This window comes from Pagrus major, chromosome 8 (genome assembly GCF_040436345.1).
Source record: "Pagrus major chromosome 8, Pma_NU_1.0".
Taxonomy (NCBI): Eukaryota; Metazoa; Chordata; class Actinopteri; order Spariformes; family Sparidae; genus Pagrus; species Pagrus major.
This window is the reverse complement of record NC_133222.1, coordinates 17,694,125-17,714,155: the sequence shown is the minus strand read 5'-3', so window position 1 is coordinate 17,714,155 and position 20,031 is coordinate 17,694,125. Positions and strand designations below refer to the sequence as shown.

The 20,031-nt window shown below is 40.4% G+C and overlaps 2 protein-coding genes across 4 annotated transcripts; both read right to left on the bottom strand.

Annotated features, from left to right (window-relative positions):
• Positions 1 to 3,212: 3,212 nt before the first annotated feature.
• Positions 3,213 to 9,059, bottom strand: tmem168b (transmembrane protein 168b). 2 transcript variants are annotated; one of them, XM_073472936.1, is made up of 5 exons: positions 7,515 to 9,043; positions 6,873 to 6,911; positions 6,652 to 6,794; positions 6,023 to 6,297; positions 3,213 to 4,684 (listed from the first exon to the last, which is right to left on the bottom strand). In XM_073472936.1, exons 1-5 carry the CDS (start codon positions 8,643 to 8,645, stop codon positions 4,137 to 4,139), a joined length of 2,136 nt encoding a protein of 711 aa, XP_073329037.1. In that variant the 5' UTR covers positions 8,646 to 9,043; the 3' UTR covers positions 3,213 to 4,136. The 2 variants fall into 2 exon arrangements, with proteins under 2 accessions (XP_073329037.1, XP_073329038.1); XM_073472937.1 differs by lacking the exon at positions 6,873 to 6,911 and having other exon boundaries at positions 7,515 to 9,059.
• An 824-nt stretch (positions 9,060 to 9,883) lies between these two features.
• On the bottom strand, positions 9,884 to 18,063 carry samtor (S-adenosylmethionine sensor upstream of mTORC1). Of its 2 annotated transcripts, none has more exons than XM_073471220.1 (5): positions 17,845 to 18,063; positions 14,275 to 14,416; positions 14,002 to 14,124; positions 12,755 to 12,869; positions 9,884 to 12,434 (listed from the first exon to the last, which is right to left on the bottom strand). In XM_073471220.1, exons 1-5 carry the CDS (start codon positions 18,002 to 18,004, stop codon positions 11,802 to 11,804), a joined length of 1,173 nt encoding a protein of 390 aa, XP_073327321.1. In that variant the 5' UTR covers positions 18,005 to 18,063; the 3' UTR covers positions 9,884 to 11,801. The 2 variants fall into 2 exon arrangements, with proteins under 2 accessions (XP_073327321.1, XP_073327322.1); XM_073471221.1 differs by lacking the exon at positions 17,845 to 18,063 and adding an exon at positions 14,615 to 14,944.
• Positions 18,064 to 20,031: the final 1,968 nt, after the last annotated feature.

Sequence of the window (20,031 nt, the reverse complement as noted above, 5' to 3'; positions counted from 1 at the left end):
GAACACTAGATTGTACTCAAGTTCCTTTTTGTAAAAATGAGGCACTGAGAAATTTGCAGCACTCTAATGAAACACCTTCATGACAATCACACCGACGGGAAGCTGTGCTCCCCTCTGACGGAGACATGTTGGCTCATACAGCAGAACGGTAACAAGTGGCAGATGTCTGGATGTTGCTCCACTCCACCAGGACTGTAAATAAGGCTGATGGCTCGTTCAGTCACATCAGAACAAGATTTAACATCTGATTCTTTTTATGCCAAATGTTTTTTTGTATTTAACTCTTAATTTTTTATTAAAATGTTCTGCTGTGTCTGAATTGGTTGAGACAAAATGAAAACCAAACTTATCTTAATAGGGGGAAGCGAAGGTTTAGTTTTGGTTTGGTTAGAGACACAACCTTTCCAGCTCTGTGGGGTTTCCTTATTGCACATGCAACAAGCCAAAGCTTAAATCTCTTTTCTTGCTAAAGCCATAAATGCCACCCAGAACCATTTCAGCCGCTCCAACACCTCTTTCTAGATTCCTTTTCATTTCAACTAAAGCATAGTCCCAAAGACATCTGGGCAGTCATGTCCAAAAAACATTTTTTAGGATTTGAAAAAAGGAAATTGACCGTTGAAACCAAATTTACTAAGGTCAAAAAACTGGAGACCTCAATAAAATTGAAAGTCTCTCAGTTCATTGATTAGTCCACTGAAAATTAATCAGCAACTATTTTAATGATCGATTAATCATCAGAACTCATTTGTTTTTTTTACAGTGGCTCTAATCCTTTTCTGTACAAAACAATTAAACAATGAGTCAAGAAAATGATCAGACATTTTCATATAAAAAAATAAGCTTTACATGGAAAAAAAAATCCACCTTGGTCTTTGTTCTGTCCCTGTGTCGTTGCTGTCGGAGAATCATTGTCTGTGTGTTGCTCATTGTGTCCCAATGACTACATGCTACCAACTAGATGAAATCTGTGACTCTAGCCCCAAAAGTTCCTGTTATAAACTAGGCTGTTTAGTAACTTTCTTGTGAATGTAATGCAGCAGAATCCGCTGTTCAAAATGAGAGGGTCTTGTAATCATGTATAAATTTATTTTGCCATAAGCACTAAAGTTTGTCATTTCTGCAAGACTGATTCTCATTACTTATCCAGGCTGCAACTTTCACCCTCTTTTTTTGAACACGGAGATTGCTGTGCAAATTTAAAACCTTAAAAACGATGTTTAGCTGATACGTCAAAGTTTGTACTTGTTATCCTGTGCTGTGCTAATTCCGTCGCTTGCGAGCTTGGTAGAAGTTCATGAAGTCTGCTGTTTTCTTCCTTTCTCAAACAAATGCTTATTAGACGTGGTCTGGGGGATTCACTGTGTCCATGCCTTGGATTGGTCCAAATGCTTTCATAGAAGATTTAAACCAACCCGAGTCATGAATTTGCACATCATCTCTGAAATCACAAAATAGTGAATTCGGGAACTGAACTCGTAATGAGCTGTGGAACGAAATGGGAACCACTCTGCCCGAATAAGGAACTTTTCCTTTAGTGTGTTTGAGGGTTTGGGTGTAGTATCACTTGCAGCCACATGGGGGCGGTAGATGTTTTCTTACTGTCTCTGCCCCTGTTATTGTCTCCTTGACAATTCGCAACTTGCTGTTAAAGCCATTTTCATCTTGGTTTGTGTAAATGTGAACATGTTCAAGATCATACAAACTGAAATATGCTGCTGCACCACATAATTTTATAACGTTTTCAATAAAAATCAACTGAAAACTTGAATAAGGTCAGCTTGATTTTTAGCAAATCATGTCCGAAGGAGGCAAATATGTTTTTGGATTTTCTTTCAAACAACATTTTATCTGTTGTAGTTATATTACAGTACAATCAACCTGCAGGTCAACAATGAATCCTTACTGTGGGAACTGTCGAAGGACAGAGGCTCAAACAAAAGCTGTATCCATGCTGGGTGCTGAACATTTTTCGCCACCACACACACACACACACACACACACACACAGATGTCCCACTGATGAGACCAACAGGTTAGACAAGTTCATCCAGCAGAATAGATTGTCATGAGGGACCTTAAAGGATACATTCACCCAAAAATGAAAATTTGGTAATTGACTTCTCACCCTCATGTCGATGGAAAATCAGGTGAATTTCTGGAGCTTCACGGCAAAACAGTGTTGCAGCGTTCTCCTAAACAACTGAAGATGTCAACGTTTTTTAAAAAAGGACTGAAAAAACCTCTATAAAATGGCCCCATGGTGCTAATGCTTTTAGCAGCTACTGTGAAGATTTCTGCTTAAAAAGGTTGCAAATGAGGGGGCAGCTCATCTGGTGTAAGTCTCTAGAAGCCCGGAGATCCGAAATTGGTTTAAAAAGACGTTATTTAAATCCTTTTTAAAGCAAAAACCTTCGCTGCAGCTGCTAAGCTCAAAGTGTCAGCGAGCACCCCGTCTGAAGTGGGTGCACAGGCTTGACGGTACATAAAAAATGAGGCATTTCAAATCAATTTAGGATCTCTGGGTTTCTGGAGAGCTGGATTGTGCATGACGAGCTGCTTGGAGCCTTTTTATGTTTTTCTTTTTCTTTGTTTTTTACGTTTTAAAATAAGTCCCGATCTAGTTCAGTTGTTCAGGAGAATGCTGCAATGCTGTTTTGGTGTGAAGCTCCAGAAATGTTATGTGGACTACAAATCCTCACCTGACTTTCAATCAGCATCAGGGTGAGTAGATAATGACTGATTTTTTAATTTTTGTGGGTTCGTTATCCTTTAACAAACCCACAAAACCTCCCAATGAGTAGTTTGTCTTCAGTGGTGTTCGTATGCATGGGTGCATGGGATACGTTCTGAAGTGGTCTGTTGTAAATTCCTCATAATGTCCGAGGAAATCTCCTGTAAAGTAAATGTAATTTGACATTTATTCAGGTAAGTTGAACATTCACCAAATGTTTACTGGGAAGCAGACAATTAAGCATAATATGAAATTTTAAAATTCTAATAATAAATGAATGACTGAATATTTATTGTCCAAAATGATACAGCACCTTACTGGAAATGTTTAGGAAATAACAGCCTCTAAAAAATGCAGAGAATTAGCTTTTTCTGTGTGTAGGATCAGATTTGTTGTCATTTTAGTGTCCGACACATGAAGTGACCTGTTTGATTCAGTTTAACCAATAGCAGAATGTATTCAATGAGGAGTTCATTAAATTCGTGGTTCGAGCAGTGAAGTTTCACGTCTCATTTATTGCATAGTTCCATCCACTTTTCACCCGATTCTCTTCCCACAAATTCTTTCGCAAAACACAAAACTGATTATAATTAATTTGCATAGCCCAGTAAACTGCAATAAACCCCAGGAGGAAAATACATCTCATCATGTGATACATTAAATGTCCCGGGATTTATTATGACATAAATATTGTAGTTCTCACACATGGCTGCTTGTAGTGCATTCGTCAGTACAGTTAAAAAAATCAAAAAACTTTCTGGACTCCCTGAAGCAGCTGGAGTGTACAGCAAATACCTCCTAAAAGCTTTACACCGGACACAAAGCAGTGCATGGAATATACTCGAAGCTTGACAGAAGGGTGCAGAAGGAATCATTTCACAATCAAAATACAACAACAATATAATATAAAATGTTGAGCTCTAGAAACCGAATATTAATAATGCCTGAGATCTTCCTCTGAAAATGTACCACGGCCATTTTGGTTTAAGGTTAAATAGATCCGCTTGGGAGCGAGATACTCTTTGGTGGTTTTAAGGTAAAAAGGCACAACACGAATGTTTTTAGAATCAAGGTGGAATCGGATCGAACAGTAAATACGATGCAAAAATGTGCAAAATAGGGTCATTGTGCTCAGTCTCATCCCACACATTAACATAACTGTTAGAGAGGGATGTTAAGATCTTTAAATCAAAGCTATAAACACACCATAATAAAGGAATTTAAAAGAATATAAAACCTGGCACTAAAGACAAATGCCAAAATGCATCAGTAACCTGGAGATTCGTTTTTTTCAGTAATTGGTTAATTTACAATCCAATAGCTGCCTATTTTCAGGGTTGACTTTTAGAAAATACTCTGTCTAAAATATATTCTGAAAATAAAAATAGCCCTTGTTCATATTTCTATGATCTGACCAGTTTGAAGCCTTGGCCAGTGTCCAGTATCGCTGGTGGAAACCAGTTAAGTTTAACTCTCTTCAAGCATCGCAGGCAGGCGCTGCAGAGCCACAGCAGGTTCAGACCGCCGCACCACAGCGCCAACTGGACCACCGGGTACGTCATCCGGGGGAAGTACATGCTCCAGTGGTTGGTGACATCGCTTCCTGTCGGCAGGTGCAGCGTGTAGTCGCTCCAGTGTTTGGAGACGCCGTAGTTGGCACTAACCGCCCTGCCCCTCTCGCACCACTGGATGTTGCTGTTTGAGTTGCAGTTGTATTCCACCCACTGAGAGGTGAAGTCTCCGAGCTGTGGGGGGTCCTGGTGCTCGACGTCAGTCACTCGAGCGAGCGTCGCTCCCTGCACAGCGACGTACAGATCCTCTGCCTTCCTGACCTCCTTCACCCACGGCAACGAGTTGTCGCAGTCGAGCACTAAGATGAGGCGCGAACAGAAGCTGCCGTTCTTCTCCCTCCACCACTCCAAGATCTGATCCAGACGGAGAGTGTCTCCTCCTGATGATGAACACAGAAACCAGCTGATTACAGATCAAACACAAACAAACTGTGCATGAGAAGAGTGAGATGAGATTACTAAAAATAAAACTAACTGGCAGTAAGAGGAGGGTTAGATTCCATGAGTGACATCAGAATAATCATTAAGATGAGAAATGTTCCTCATCTCATTCATTCAGTCTTTTTTATTTCACCTACATTTTTTCTTTGTTTACTAATTTAATCAAATAGGTGGAATGTTTTAAGTTCACGTTAACTAAAAATGACTCAAATGTCTTTTATATTGCTGAATTAAGCTGAATTCCCCCACACCATTACACTGATGCGTTGAGTCACTAGCTTAGGGTCACAGCCAGGGAGTTAAGTTTGAGTAATATAAATACAACAATATTATTATTATTATTATGCTATCATGGTATATAGCTGCCAGAAAAAACTACACTCAACACACTAAAGTAAACACACTCTCAACGCAAAGCAAAACAATTTCACCCAAACCAGTTTTATTAGCTTTGAACGGCAAAATTATGATCATAATCTCTTTGGGCTGTACCGAATGTCATTTTTTATTGTTTGTCTTTCTTTTTTTTAATTAACAGCCTATATTGAGGTTTTCAAATGAAACTTTGAGTGTCAGTCATCATATTTTATGACGTCACCCTAAAAAATGTTGTTTTTTTAAAAAAATCCTTGACCAAAATCCTGGTCGACTATCAGCGATCGCGAGTCCATCCTTCCATCTTTTGTTGTTGGGCAGACAGTGGATTTTAAAAAATTGCCTAAAATTGCCCATGCTCCCCTTTTGTGTGCTAGAATCAGTTTTGAGCACAGCGAAAATGTTGTTTTTGAAAGGCTCAACACCAACAAATATGGACTGGAGCAGAATATTTATTAAATGAAAACAGGCTGTGAATTTTTTAAAATTATTACATTTATATTTTGTCATAAATAATGACTTTTGGACTTTACAACGCTCTGGAGTTATTGGAGATGTTTGGATAACATGAGAACAATCATACACTGCCAACACTGGAATCTAATTCTACAAATAGTAAAACACTAATAATATCAGTGTTACCTAATCTCTATCTTCAACTGTGCAAAAATACTGATTTTAAACAGAATTAATAGACAAGCAGAAAAGCAGCATTCGAACGTTGATTTCAAATTTGAGTGTCAACATTATGACTGGAGCTTTGAACCTTCAAACTATTCTGTACAAACCTAATCCTTATAGAATTAAATGTGCAGACTAACTTGTTATGATATTACCATTCATTTGGTCACTGGATGAACCTTTACCAATCATAACCGCATCAACATCATCCCCCCTCTCACCTGCCAGCGCCCACTCCCCAGAGCGGTGACTGTGGCCGCTGTAGAAGATGACGTAGGTGTCGTGGCGAGGCCCGTCTGCCGTGCGAAGCTCGAGGAAGGATTTGATCTTGGCCTGTAGAGCCTCCAGGGAAACGCCGCTGGTGGAATAGTCGCAGCCGAAAGCCTCGATCAGGTGGTGGGCGAAGAAGCGCTGCACGTTGTTCAACATGCCCGTAGAGCGTCGGTTCAGCTCCTGCACCTGGTCTGGAGGCAGCAGCATGGGCTGACCGTCAGGACTGCCGGGGGAAAAACAAGAGGACAGTGGGTGAATCCTGTCCATTTAAATCCGTTATTCAGCACAGGTCAGGGGACGTCTACTGAGTCAAAGACAACAATCATTACAATTAAACTTGAATCACACTCTGTGCAGGAAACAGGTCTGGAAAGATGCAATTCACACTTCAAATATCAGGAACAACACAAACTACTCAATTAAAGCTGCAGAGTATTTTGATATTTACCTCTTACAACTATCATCACACAGTGGTATTTTTTGTTATTGTCATACACCCTGGTAGAACCAGACAGTCTACCTAAAAGTGGCTGGTAATTGTTTCCTTATCTGCCAGTAGTTTTGTGTTACACACTACCTGCAGTAGTTGGTGGGGATGACCACTGCGTAGCCCACACACGTTCCTCCCAGGCTGTTCCCGAGCTCGTGGAAAAGCCCATGGAACAGAGACTCCAGAGGCAGGACGAGCAGAAACATGCTCACGAAGATACTGCTGGAGGCCTGCAGAGCACATTAATGGGTCAATTTATTATTTCACATCACACCATTCCCAAACTGTCCAAACTAGTTGTTCCAAACCTGGGGCTCAGGATCCTCACATGGGTTCGCAAGACAAATCTGAGGGGTCACAAGAAGATCAGCAGAAAAAATGTGTGTCCGTTATCTAAAGATTACATTTACTTTTCTGGCTTTAAAAGAAAAATCTTTACGTCTTTGTAGCATACCTTTATGCAGAATTAAGAATATATTAATGTGCATTTGCCTCCAGATGATTAACTGCTGTTACATCCCTGATGACAAAATCCTGTTTTGTGCTCACTGTTAGTAATTTCCTGAATTTGGAAATAAAGCTTTTAGGTTTTCAACACCCACTGGACTTAAACTTCAGAATAATATACCACTGAACAGTTTTAAAGATATGCTGAAATCCAGGCTGTGTGCAAATGTTTCATCTCATTATTTAAGTGTGTTTTCCTGTTAATTTACTGTTGCAACTCTGTATTGATGTCATTCTTGGCCAGGTCTCCCTTGTAAAATAGATATGTGGTCTAAATGGGACCAACCTGGTTCAATAAAGGCTAAATAAATGAAAAATAATAATAAAAGAAGTATTTCCAGATTTGAAGAACCTTGGAGTCATGCAGTCCTGTGATATTCAGTTGATCATGCGTGGCATCTCTCTATAAAAAGATAAGATATTCAGTGTCTAGCTGCCCCTACCTGCCAGCAAAGAACAGCAACAGCAACTGTTGACACCAGCGTGAAGAGCACCAGGCGATCGGAGATGAGGCAGAAATGTCTCATGCCCTTTGAGGCCATGATCTTGTCCAGGCCTGACCCGAGCTGGGACGAGCACACCCTCTGGCAGTCACTGAGCTTGGTGTGAAAGCCCCACACTGTGATGACAAACACCATGTGGCAGATGGCCCAGAAGAGCACACAGACCACGAAGGCTGGGATCGTCAGGTACCACTGGTCCAGGTCTGTCAGCTTCCGAGCGGACAGAACGATGAAGGTCACCTCCACCACCAGCAGGGGCAGGAGGGACAGCCGGCGCCACAGGCCCCGCCACACCAGGAAAGGTTGCCAGCGCTCGGTCACAGACAGACCGCTGAAGTAGACGTCCAGCAGAGGGTCGCAGATGAGCTGGCTGAAAAAGCAGGCGAGGGCGAAGGGGTTGATGGTGATGTTCAGAGACTGGAAGAACAGCACGCCGGTGATGACAGCGAAGCAGACCAAGTTGGGAAGAGCCAGGAGAGCCTTCATCCGGAGGGCAACCATGACTGTGGCCAGCGCCACCACCAGCACCATCACGCTCAGGGACTTCTGGAGGAGCAGTACCGTGCTGGCGGCGGCGAAACCCACCAGCTCCAGCCGCTCTGCCGAGGTGAGGAAGGCAGGACGGTACCTGGTGCATCCGAACAGTCGGTCCAGCAGCGCCCACAGCGTCCTCAGAGCCACACTGGTCAGCAGCATGTAGTTGGCCGCCCGCTCCTTCAGGTCGCTCTGCAGGGCAGGGCTGTTGAGGAAACACAGCAGTCCCAGCAGGAAGCCGAACCACGGGTGGACGAGGCTGAGGCTGAGCCTCTCCATGTTGAAGTAGTAGTACACTATACTCGCTATTCCGAGGACAACCAGAGCCAGGATGAAGATGACAAGAAGAATGGTCTCAGCGGTCCTCTCCCACCGGGCATAGAGCCCCAAACACAGGGCGACCAGCAGGTTGAGACTGGACAGGTAGCCCAGCCACCGGACAGACGACCACATGCTCACCTCTCCGTTGACCTCCTCCAGCCGGGTCATCGCTGCATGAAGGCAGTGGCTGACACAGTAGCGTAGAAAACGACACATTTTGAGATGAAAAACAAACAGGCCAAAGCCAAAAACAGGCACTTTAAACGGGTTAGAGTCGGTTTCCAGTCCTTTATGACATGTGAAATCACCCCGACACAAAAACTTTAGCGAAAAGTTTAGCTAGCTGAAAGTTAAGCTAGCTAACCTGTTGAAAGTGGCTAGCTTAGCTACTGTTAGCTACCAGCGATGCATCTTTGCGCCGGTCAACGTTAGCACGAATAAACATTTACATCTTCACGCTCGTTGTTTGTGTACTTTTCATCTGGTGTCCATTGCGGATTTTAAAGGGTCTGAAATGCAGCGCCTTAAACCGAGCTGTCAGAAGACTGACAGACATATCCGTTAGAAAAGTTTGTTGTCACGTCAAAAGTTTTGAGTCGGTTGACAGACGCCATGACAGTAGCTTCGACTACGGCAAGCGCGAAGGGGCAAAACTGCCTAACCAGCATTAAAGGCAAATTCCACAAATATTCTCACACAAAATGTTGATAAACATGTTAATTAAGAACGTATTTTACCGATTTTAATTTTAAATTTTTTTAATTTTTAAGTCAGGGTTCATTATGAATTACTTACTTTATCCTGAGTTTTCAGTTGGAAAATGGGACCGGCTCTTTATTAAATGTGTCAGTTTTCCACATTTGAGTAATTTCTGGGAGTAACACTTGTTATTTATATGCCTACTGTTGCAACCCTTTAGTCAACAACACCCAAGCAGCTGTAAAAAGGCTCATTCTGTGCTAAAAGTCTATGCAAAAGAGTAGCTCCCCAATGCAGCCCTACAACCTGAGATAAAACTTAAGTTGTGTTTTACTATCTGTATTTTTTCAAACAATTATTTATATTTATTTACTTCATTAGTTTTCTGTTTGCCTTAATGTAGTCAGCTAACATACTGTAGGTATATTGGACGTCAGTAATATACTAGAATTAGCCTGTAAAATAACCATCGTGTACGTTTTCAAGTGTAATGTTTTACCACCTAATAAATACAGAGGACGTGGCCTCAATGCCAAAATGGCCTCAAAGGTTAGGAACAATACATTCAACAAATAAGGGCTGCAACTAATGATTATTTTCCTGATTAATTAACCAAAGTTGTTTGGTCTATACAATTTTAGAAAATCGTGAAAAAAAAAATTAAAAACCTCTACTCATGTTGATCTGTTTAAAAGTAAAAGGTACAATACACACACACATGCACACATGCACACACACAAAAACACGAAGACACCTTACTTTTACATTCATTTATAAAAGAGAAATACAACCATACTAGAAGCACACATTGTTCTGCATTGTTGAAAATGTTGATAATGAAGATGAACCATCTCATGCAAATAGACCAAAAAGAAACACTGGAAGACAAATGCACCAATTAATCACAAAATACGCTTCTTCAAAGTCTGAATATGTGTGGTACTGTGATTTTTTTTTTCCTGTGAAAACAGAGGAGATATCAGAAGTGGTGAGATGTGTATTAACTGGAAAATGATATGGGAATGGCAACAACACACTGCATTACATCAACACTGGAAATGTATTTGTTATCCATTAATATGACAGAGAACTGCACATTTGTATGTACTGTTTGACCAAAGAAGCTTGATATCTCTTTGTTAATATGTATGAGTTTCATTTTCTCCAGGGGCATGAAAGTCTGCTTGCAACATACAGTAAATGAGAACAAAGAAGGCACCTTAGACTCACTGGTATTATCTTATGGGCCCATCATACTGGTTGTAAAACTGTCGTCATAGGAAAATAATTACATTTTTGTGACACCCTTTGGGATCAATGATAAAGTGCCACAGACAAAAAACAACGCAGGTTCATTCTTTCATTCACACTGATAAAACCCAACCACACCCACACATTTGGCCTGTCCAGGGACAGGCAGGAACACACACTGACATTTCATCTGGTAGTGTCTTTAGCTAAAAACCTGCCCGCATAGGATACAGGCTCTTCAGATCTGGTCTCGCTTGCTATTGCTAAAATCTAGAGTTTCTCACCTTTTCAGAGGTTCAATATGACAAAACAGTAAATTAGTGCAAATCTCTTCTGTCGAGGTGAATTTTTCTGACTGTGAGGAGCTCAGATCTGGATCTTTTTGGAGGCAGAGTACTGATTTTCACATCAAAGTTACAAAATTGTGTCAAAGGGTACTGGTGCTGGCAAGTCCATTTGATATGGGTCACTGACTTGCAGTGTTGTACTATTTCTCTGCTTGAGAACAAAGATGTATTGGAAATCTAACAGGAGATGAATCTGTTTTCATATTTGTGAGGATAACGAGAGGAGGAAAAAAGTGTAATACCTACTTTGAAACACTCGTACCTTGTTACACAATGAGTCAACACAGTTACAGTTTCACATTAGCAAACCTAGTAATACTCCTACCGTATGGTACTGAAAATGTTTAAAATGCTACAAATACCACTTTCTTGTAAAAGATACACAAATTATTCAGAGGATGCCAAATTAAAATGGCATTGCCACACTTAACACTGGACAACACCAATGTTTTGACTGTTGAGAATATATATTTCAAAACAATGATATTCTTTTTTTTTTGTCTTGGAAAACTAAATGCACATCAAGAATTTTCAGAAAATCTAGCTGCATGACTGTGACAGAAGCGAGCGTACCAGTTCAGTCATTCCACCTCAGTCTCCCCAGTCCAATCAAACTCCTGTCACACCGCTCTCGTTGCTGTATTTGTCTTTTGTATGAAGCAGCCCGCCACACTAGCTTATTGAAATAGAGACTGAGTACAGAATGTAGACAAGCTGACTTTTGTTATTGAGAGCTGATTGGAAGATGGGATGGAAATCAAGGAGAAGGGAGTTCAGATATCTTAAGGGCATTCGCTTTCCAACTCTTAAAAAACCTAGATATTTATCAAAATATATCCATCTTAGTGTGTGGTATGTGTATATGTGTGTGTGTATGCGTGTGTACTCTCAGAGGAGTGAGGATATGAGAAAATAATTTGTAAACTTCTCTCTTTCACACTGTGCAAACTGCATTATTTCGAGAAGAGGGAGGAGAAGTGGGAGAACAATGCAGCAGGTTAAATTTGGCAGCGCAGCAGTTGAAGGGGAGGTGACAGTTACGTAGAGAAAAGGAGGAGGGGGTAGCTGGTTTCGCTTAGCTCTGAAGCAGGATGGGGTCTTCTAGCTCGTGGAAGCCAGGCACCGAGCTGCCCTGGCTCTCCCCAGAATCCGAATCATAGGGCGTGTCAGGTAGCTCCGTGAAGCCCCAAGCCAGCTGGTCATCCTCAAACTCGGAGCGCACCTGCACGGGCACGTCGGCACACTCTTCTTCCTCATTGGAGTGGAAGTCCTGAGGGATGTAGAGCATCTCAGGGTAGTTGCGTGACACCAGGTCGCTGGTGGTCGCCAGACACACCTTACGGAAGGCGATGAGATGCATGTGGGAATACTTGACATATTTGTAGCGCTTGAAGCCCAGTGACTCCACCGCGACGCGCCAGCTGCGCATCATCAGGGCGTGGCGGTTTTGATGGGAGGAGTCGGGCGTGATGATGAGCAGCAGGCCGTGCAGCTCCAGCAACTCGTGGGCCTTCTTACAGCAGATCCAGCGCTGGTATGGGGAGGGGAAGTAAGACAGGAGCAGGGAGAAGACCACCACGTGGAAAAGCTGGGCAGGCAGAGCGTCGATGGGGTTGTGGAGCTGGCGGAGGAAGGCCTCTACCGCATCACCAGCCAGCTGGAGAGGCTGCTGGAGCTGAAGGTTGAGGAAGTCACACTTGTACACACTCTGAAGGGGAGAAAACAGGCAGAAATTCAGATGGTTCCAATGAGATCTTTTGCTGTTCATGAGCTGTCATTGTCATCACTATGTAGTTTCTCGTCTTGCAGCTGCAGAATGCAAAGCGCTTTTTGTTCCGCTTTCTGCTGAATTTGTTCACAGACTGTCTAACCACAACACTGACACTCTTGGCATGAGTCATTTCTGGTGTTGCCTTTGCTCTGAAATGGTAGTAGGGAGCCACTTGACAGGAAAACCTCATGCATTTTCTTTGTGAATTTAAAACATGTTGTCAACAAAAAGTGAGCAGAATAAATAAACACTCATACCTCAACTGCAGGCACTATGTCGATACCAACTGTAAGGAATTCATCAAACTTCAAGAAAGGGTTGAAGCAGCTTCCCACGTCAAGAAGGCGCATTTTCCCCAGCTGAGAGATTGAACTGCAACACAAATGTGGAAGAAGTGTCGACATCAACAGCTTACAGTTGCTTCTTAAAAAAGTGGTACAAGTTTGGTACAGACACTCATGGTCCTCAGAGGAGGAGGATGATTTAGTGACTTGCTTTTCTCTTTCACCACCTTCAGGCATGCAGTGTGTAAGTGGTATTTTAAACAATTATGCCTGACTAACTGGAGGCTTAAGATACAACTTTTCATCTCGCTCTGCCGAAGAGTATTCCTTAAGAACTTTTTTTCTCTTCACATTACTTTACCTAATTATTTTCATGCTACTAGACCGAGCTAGGGGCGAGCTTGATGCCAAACTTTACGTTCTATTCCTCAGCAACAAGACTAACAAAAGCAGATATCATAGTGAAGTTTAAGTATCAAACACTTCTTTAACACTGTGTGTAATATACACTACAGACTGTAGGTGCCAGTAGTATAAGGCTAGAGAATTTGAATTGTTGCAAAGTTTTAAGCAGCTTGAAAATGTGATTTAAAAAAATTAAGTTTATGTTAAACTATAAAATATTCTGCCTCCGTTACATATCTTTGTCACAAATGTTTGATATTCACATTTGCAAAAAATGCGTGTATATTGGCCGATATATTGATATTGGAATTTTTTTCTCCATAATATCAACATCAGCCTTAAAAAAATAAGTTAGGCTCTTGTTTAGTTGTTCTGTCTGTTTTTGATTCTAAATATTCTAAGCATTATGCATAAAAAAGTAACTATTAACAACTTTTGAAGGTGCTGTTGGGGTACAGCAGACTACAATGTGAGAAATTAAGGTGCCACTCACAGCTGTAAAGATGTAAATACTTAGGGAATACCGGTAAAACAGCTCCAAAAGCAAAAAAAATGTGCAAAATATCTTTAGAGGACATATGCAAAGTTTAATTTGTCGTTAAAGTAACAGTTTGATTTGACGTCAACTATTGTATCATTTTCTGTCATTACAAAACAGTTAAGAATGTTGATTTCTTGTATAGTAACTGCAAAAAAGTATACTATAAAGGTGAGTATACAGTGAATACTTCGCAATCTGTATACAGTATACAATTAGGATATAAAAGGTTCAAAGATCTACATTTATGGCAGGAGAGGTTTTAAATATAACTTACCTGGGGATGGTGCTGTGCGGTTGGGCACTTGCTGCAGTCAGACCCATGGTGAGCGTGGCACTTTTCTCATCCTTTTCTAACATTCTTTTCATCCCGCCGTCCAAAAAGTATTCCTGACAGACACTGTGGAAGTTGAATCAAAACAGTACTGTGAAAGTGACAATGACATGTCCCAAAAGCACATCCTACAGGTTTGGATGAGTCAGAATTCACAGTCATGAGGTCTAAAACTGCAGCTGTATGACGTTGGAAGACGTTTGAAGCCAGTCGTACCTGCGACACCAATCGATGCGCCCCTCTCCTTCGCATTTTTTCGTCCAGTGGTTGTCAGCAAGGTTCTTCATGGCGAGGGCGTACTCACTCAGCGTCTGTTCATCCTCACAGTGCTCGCGCCAGATCTTGTCAAAGTCGCCCACTGAGGACACAAAAATAACGACAGAACTAAGAAACAAAAACACAGAAAGTAAATCACACAGCTCACCAGTTAAGAGGAATCAACTGAGACTTTCAAAGTTAGCTTAAACTACTGACTATACAATCATCCCCTGCTGTCATCTGCTTCTTTTAGTCTGACATCACGATCCATCGCAAACAGCAAACATTCACCACCTACTTTCAACTTTGGTCATCCCAGCACCAAAACAGTATTCCTTTGGAAAGACCTGTTAAAAAATCTCAGGCCACATTTCCTGCTACATTCCCGACGTGTTCTCTCGTCTCTGCCAGCACTGAAGTGGAACTGTTTCACTAAAAATCATCCTCAAATAGCTATTTCACAGTTAGAATAATATCCACAGAAAAATCCCTTCAGCACATCTTCACAGTTGCTCAGAAGTTTGCAGCCTGTACCGTAGTCAAACACGCTGATAAGGGTGTAATCCCATGACCACAGGGAAAAACTTCTTTATCAGATTTGCAGAAATGAAAGGACAACAAGAGGAGTGGTGGTAAACAGCAGCACCCTGGAAGCATGACCACTGTGATTCAATGCCAAGCCTACCAGATCATGCTTTACTTATTAACCAATCATGAGGTCTGCTACCAGGACGACTTCTCTGGGCTGTTCTAGCCTCCAAAACAACCAGCTAGTCTCTCCTACTCTGAACATTTTGTGATTTAACACCATGATTCAAAACATGACTTGATCTGTCATTATGATTATGTAGTGCTTTCAAAGTAGGACAGGGCTCACACAAATAACAGCAAAACCTAACATCTTTTTGCATTGTTTACTACACAACTGATAGAAGAGAGTAATTGGCCTCCTTTTTGCAGTTTTTGATAGCAGAAGTTATTCTTTGCTGAGTCTTTCAGCTGTTTACTTTGACACTTCAGAGCCGTGAAATGTTAACATGCATATTGTTGATTCAGAATCAGTCAAATGAAACAAGCAGGAGACAACTTAGATCATGATATTTGAGGCTTTCATACTTTCACAGTCAAATACACATTGTCTACAGACACCTAAATTGAATGCCTTTTAAAAGATTTTAACCAACTTTGCAGGTAAGTAGCATAAATATGGTCCCATGCAGAGGTAGGTTTTATGCAGGAATATGGTTATTAGAGCAGTTAATCTACATTTTACCGACAGGTAAGTGCAAGTATAAAGTAAAAATATATTATTGGGTTCAGTGGTAGGTTTAAAGATTTGTAAAATCAGAAATGAGGACTTTTAACCAGAAGAGCTTGACTCATTTTAACAAATAAAAATTAAAAGATGAATAACAGAAATTGGATGAAATACATGTGGCTTTAAACACCTCACAAACTATGGCCTAACATTTATAAAATTTAATTTAAGACATTTTAGGGACCTGCAGACACTGGGCAAATAAATCTGTTGGCTGTTCTTTTGCTACAATCACAAGATAATGATGAACTGATGCTAAGTTTCTTTCGTCAGAGTAACAATTTCACACCTGCTGTTTTGAATTCTCCTTTTTGTGTTCCCCTCCTACACAGTCTCTGGTAGGACTATGCATTTCCTCAGGAAGACAAAATGAGAGAGAGAATGTAGCATCAACAACAGCACAAAGCCTCTGTGTGGGCAGGCACTGTAGCAAGTTTTCAAACCTAGTGCACTATTTGCTGGTAGGCACTTTGAACTACAAACAGTATCAAACTTCAAACTCGTAGCTGGAATAAATCCATTTGTTGGTGCTGTAAAGTCAAATGTCAATTTCTTCTTTGAGCAAACATGTTGAGCACCCTGACTGACACTCAAATGTCATATGTCAGTTCTTAAGTATTGTGAAAGGGGTTTTCCAAACTTCCCATTTTACATCTTATCCAGATTGACTCATAATAGGAAAGAAGAAAGAAGTTTTTGCAGATGATGAACACAATCTAACTCTTGTGGAAATCCAACTCTGACACAGTCTTTACAGCTTTAAAACATCCATTACTTTTTATTTCAGTCACTGGAACACAAACACATGAGAGAATGAAGCTGCATTTAGTTTTGCATCTGGAAAGACTGATTATGGTCTTGCTAATTTTATTTGCAAATCATTCTGGTCTGAGTTCTGAGTGATGTGAGATGAGGTGATGGAGAGCAACATTTCAGGTGAACTTAAACATTCTTCTTTTTTCTTTTTTTTAAAATCTCAGTCTCACAGTCAGCAGTCAGAGAACCATCTGCCAACTAAGTGGTTACTTTTGGACATTTTTGTACTTCCCCAAATTATGAAAGCAGAAGAAAATTCATCCTAAAGTGGTATCCAAACTGCCAGTAAGAACTCTGGTCTCATGCCTAAAGACAGTCATGGACCCAGCAGATTTCATACATTTTCTGAAGACTCATAATGAATTCATTGTTGAATCAAACTTCATGTGACGAAGTAGTAAACAAGAGTTGTAGAAATCATTGGAACACAAGACTGCCATAACAAACATGCTCTTAATAAGTGTATGTAAACTTTTGACCACCACAGTACCTTTTTGATTTACATGCATGTCACAAAGCATCCAGATCCCTCAATTCATCTGGGTTTACTAAGTATACCCAGGATCAAAACCAAGCAAGGTGAAGCAGCATTTAGTTTCTATGATCCCTACTTGAGGAACAAACTTCCGTAATATCTGAGTTTGGTCAGCTCATTTAAATCAGACCATGTAACATTATTGATTACTGTTGCTCTCCAATAAATTAGATACATAACTTGTTTTTAAATCTGAAAATATCCATTTGCTTTTGTTTTTTAATGTCTTTTAAACAAAGTTTTTATGTTTTCTTAATGTCTTGTAAAGAACTTTAAATTGCCTTGTGTCTCATTGATGCTATACAAATACACTTCCCTTGCCTTAATTTTATTCGTGAGCAATGCATGGGGAAAATTCCTCTTTAAAAGTAGAAATCAAGAGTAAAAAACTTCAGTCCTTGATGTTTTCAGGGAAATGTTTGTTCAGTCCAGGGACTTATCATTTATTGGCAATAAAGAGGCGACAGAAAGTCATTCATTGTCAACAGCTCTGTTGGTATCTCTCATTAGTAACCTAGTAAGGTCTCGGTTGTCAGTACACGGGTTTAAGATAAGAGTTAATACATGACTTCGCTTTATAAAAGGCAATATAATTTGTAGGTTATGTTATTGTTAAGTAGCTTTAAAGGCCTTGCTTGCTGAATGCGGTCTGCCTCCATAACACCTAGCTAACCAGCCACAAAACCAGACCGTTAGCTAGGAGGGGTGACGTTAACATTAGCAAGCAGAATATGTTAGCTTTACGAAGAGTACTGTTAACGGAAAATGAGTTAAATTAGTATTTTTGAGCTAATGTTAAGAGTTAGCCACTCGGCTGCAGGGCCAGAGAGAGATAGGGGGGCCCAGCCAGGCTGCTTACCCTCTCTGTATTTCCTGCGCAGTTTTCTGTGGACGTTTTTGACGACCCCTGACAGCTTCTCCTGCTCCCTCTTGCACGGTGCTTCATCTGGGATCGGCATGTAGAACAGCTCCGGGTAGTTTTCCGTCTCCCCTGTCTCGACATTGTCCCTGAGGTCCATAGCACCGTGCTGCCGATGCTGCCTCCTCCGCCAGTCGCTTCCCCTTTCCCCAGCTGCAAACCGACCGGCGAACCGGTGCACCGGCCAACAACACGCGAGCTGATTGGTTGGCTCTGACAGACATGCTTCAGAACTGACAGTCCGTCGTCCAATCACGGGCGAGGAAGAGAATCGAGCCTGCGTGAGTGCCGTGGAGCGTTTAAAGGCACCTTGTAAATCCTATAACTCGTGAAATTAGGCTGCCTCTGTGACTGTATGTTTTCAGGAGTAATGTCAAAATTTGAATAAAAAATGTAAGAAATGTTTTTTTTAAATCACAACGATGCGACTTATTTCTATAAAAAATAACTTGATGAAGCAAATCTGGCATAATCAAAGTCTCTGCAAGCCCTGAGATAGCAAAATGTTCATTTTGGGGTGAACTTATCCTTTAAACACAGCTTTTCGCATTTAATACACATTGATTTTGTGCATGACGAATAAACCTTTAATAAATATAATAAAACCTCTACATCCTATAAATATCTTTTGTCGTGTATTAATAAAGGCTACTTCTATCTTGCCCCTTGGCATGGTGTGCTATTGCTGTAACTTTAAATATTTCCAAATAAAGTTTATTTGACCAAAAAAATAAAAAAATACAAAACCAAATGACTTGGCATGGAAAACAATGCTTAAAGGAATTTAAATCATGTGGCAGTACATTTTTATGTATTTCATTATTATTTGTATATTTGAACAATCAAATCATACTGTAAATTGTGGGTACTACAACCACTGCAGTTAAGTGATATTAAATTCATAACTTAAATTTTACTATAAACCATAGGTCCTCTTGCAAAATAGTATATTTCAAAAAAAGTGCTTAGACAAATGTTTAGTGCAACCTACATTGATTTGGCACCGATGCAGCCACACAGCAAAGACGCTTGGCTAACTGCCTCAGCAAGTGAGATAATCTGATTAGGCACAGCAGTTGGATGCAGTCTGCACAATAGATTTGGGAGAGTGTGTCTGGACATGAACATGATATTTTGTTTTTTTCTTGATAATTAATGTTGCAAGTCCTGGTTAGATGCCAGTGCAGATTATTCAGGAGTGCTGAATAATACATTAAAGTGCTAATTTGAAGAGGTAATGCATTTAAAAAAAAATAGGAAAAGAACTTAAAAGCCTAAACAAGAGTGAAATAGTAAGATATTATTTCTTGTTATTATGAAACTAAACAGTTTTGGAGTTAGTCAAACTATGCTGGAGAGAGTGTGTCAGCCTGACAAAGCGCGTTTCAGTCTGGAATGGTAAGCTGACTGTGGCTAATAAAAACAAGCTGCTGTTGTCAAAACAGTTGGGAAAATCTTAGGCTGCCAATGAAATTATTAAATACTCTGTATAACTCTGCTGTTTACAGGAAAGCTCTGTCTAGTATTAAGCACACTGAACATCTAATCATTTCAGAATTTGAGGTAATGCCCTCTGGAAGACACTGTATCTCTGCTAAATAAAAGACATTTTTCAATACAATGAAAAAAACAGCACTGAAATACACCCATGCTGGGAGATTTTAATAAAAACAACTTGTATTAACTTCTGCATCACTGCCATGATGCTGAAGATTTGATGACATGCTGTGCTTTTGTGATTTCTGTTGGTTAGAAAAACACAATTTCTTCACCCTGGGGGAACAATAAAATTTCTCCTATTTTATTACTCTATTATATACATATATTCTATTCCACAGATGTAATCTGTGAAGGTGAACAGTCATGAACATGAAGTTGAGCACAGGTAAGGCCCAGCTAAATGTTGCATGCACTAGTCAAAATATTGCTAAACATTTTAGATTCAGGGTTATAACTTGAATTCACAAAGACAGATCTACACTGTACTTTTCATCTTTCGGGTTAGGTGACGATGTTTATGTCAAAAAGAATAATATTATAAGATAAGAGTGTTGCAGCAATGAAATTACAAAACAACTATTTTGTAGTTCCTACACTTCTTTTAACTTGATTTAAAGTTAAATTCTG

Bases quoted from the DNA above. Each gene is read 5' to 3' on its own strand.
- samtor (XM_073471220.1), bottom strand. From the start codon at position 18,004: ATGGACCTCAGGGACAATGTCGAGACAGGGGAGACGGAAAACTACCCG. The intron at 14,125-14,274 runs GTACGACTGGCT...CAACTTCCACAG, and splicing joins CGCATCGATTGGTGTCGCAG to TGTCTGTCAGGAATACTTTT. The intron at 12,870-14,001 runs GTAAGTTATATT...TTTGTGTTGCAG, and splicing joins CCGCACAGCACCATCCCCAG to TTCAATCTCTCAGCTGGGGA.
- tmem168b (XM_073472936.1), bottom strand. From the start codon at position 8,645: ATGTGTCGTTTTCTACGCTACTGTGTCAGCCACTGCCTTCATGCAGCG. The intron at 6,795-6,872 runs GTTTGGAACAAC...TGTGCTCTGCAG, and splicing joins GTGAGGATCCTGAGCCCCAG to GCCTCCAGCAGTATCTTCGT. The intron at 6,298-6,651 runs GTAGTGTGTAAC...TTCCCCCGGCAG, and splicing joins ATCCCCACCAACTACTGCAG to TCCTGACGGTCAGCCCATGC.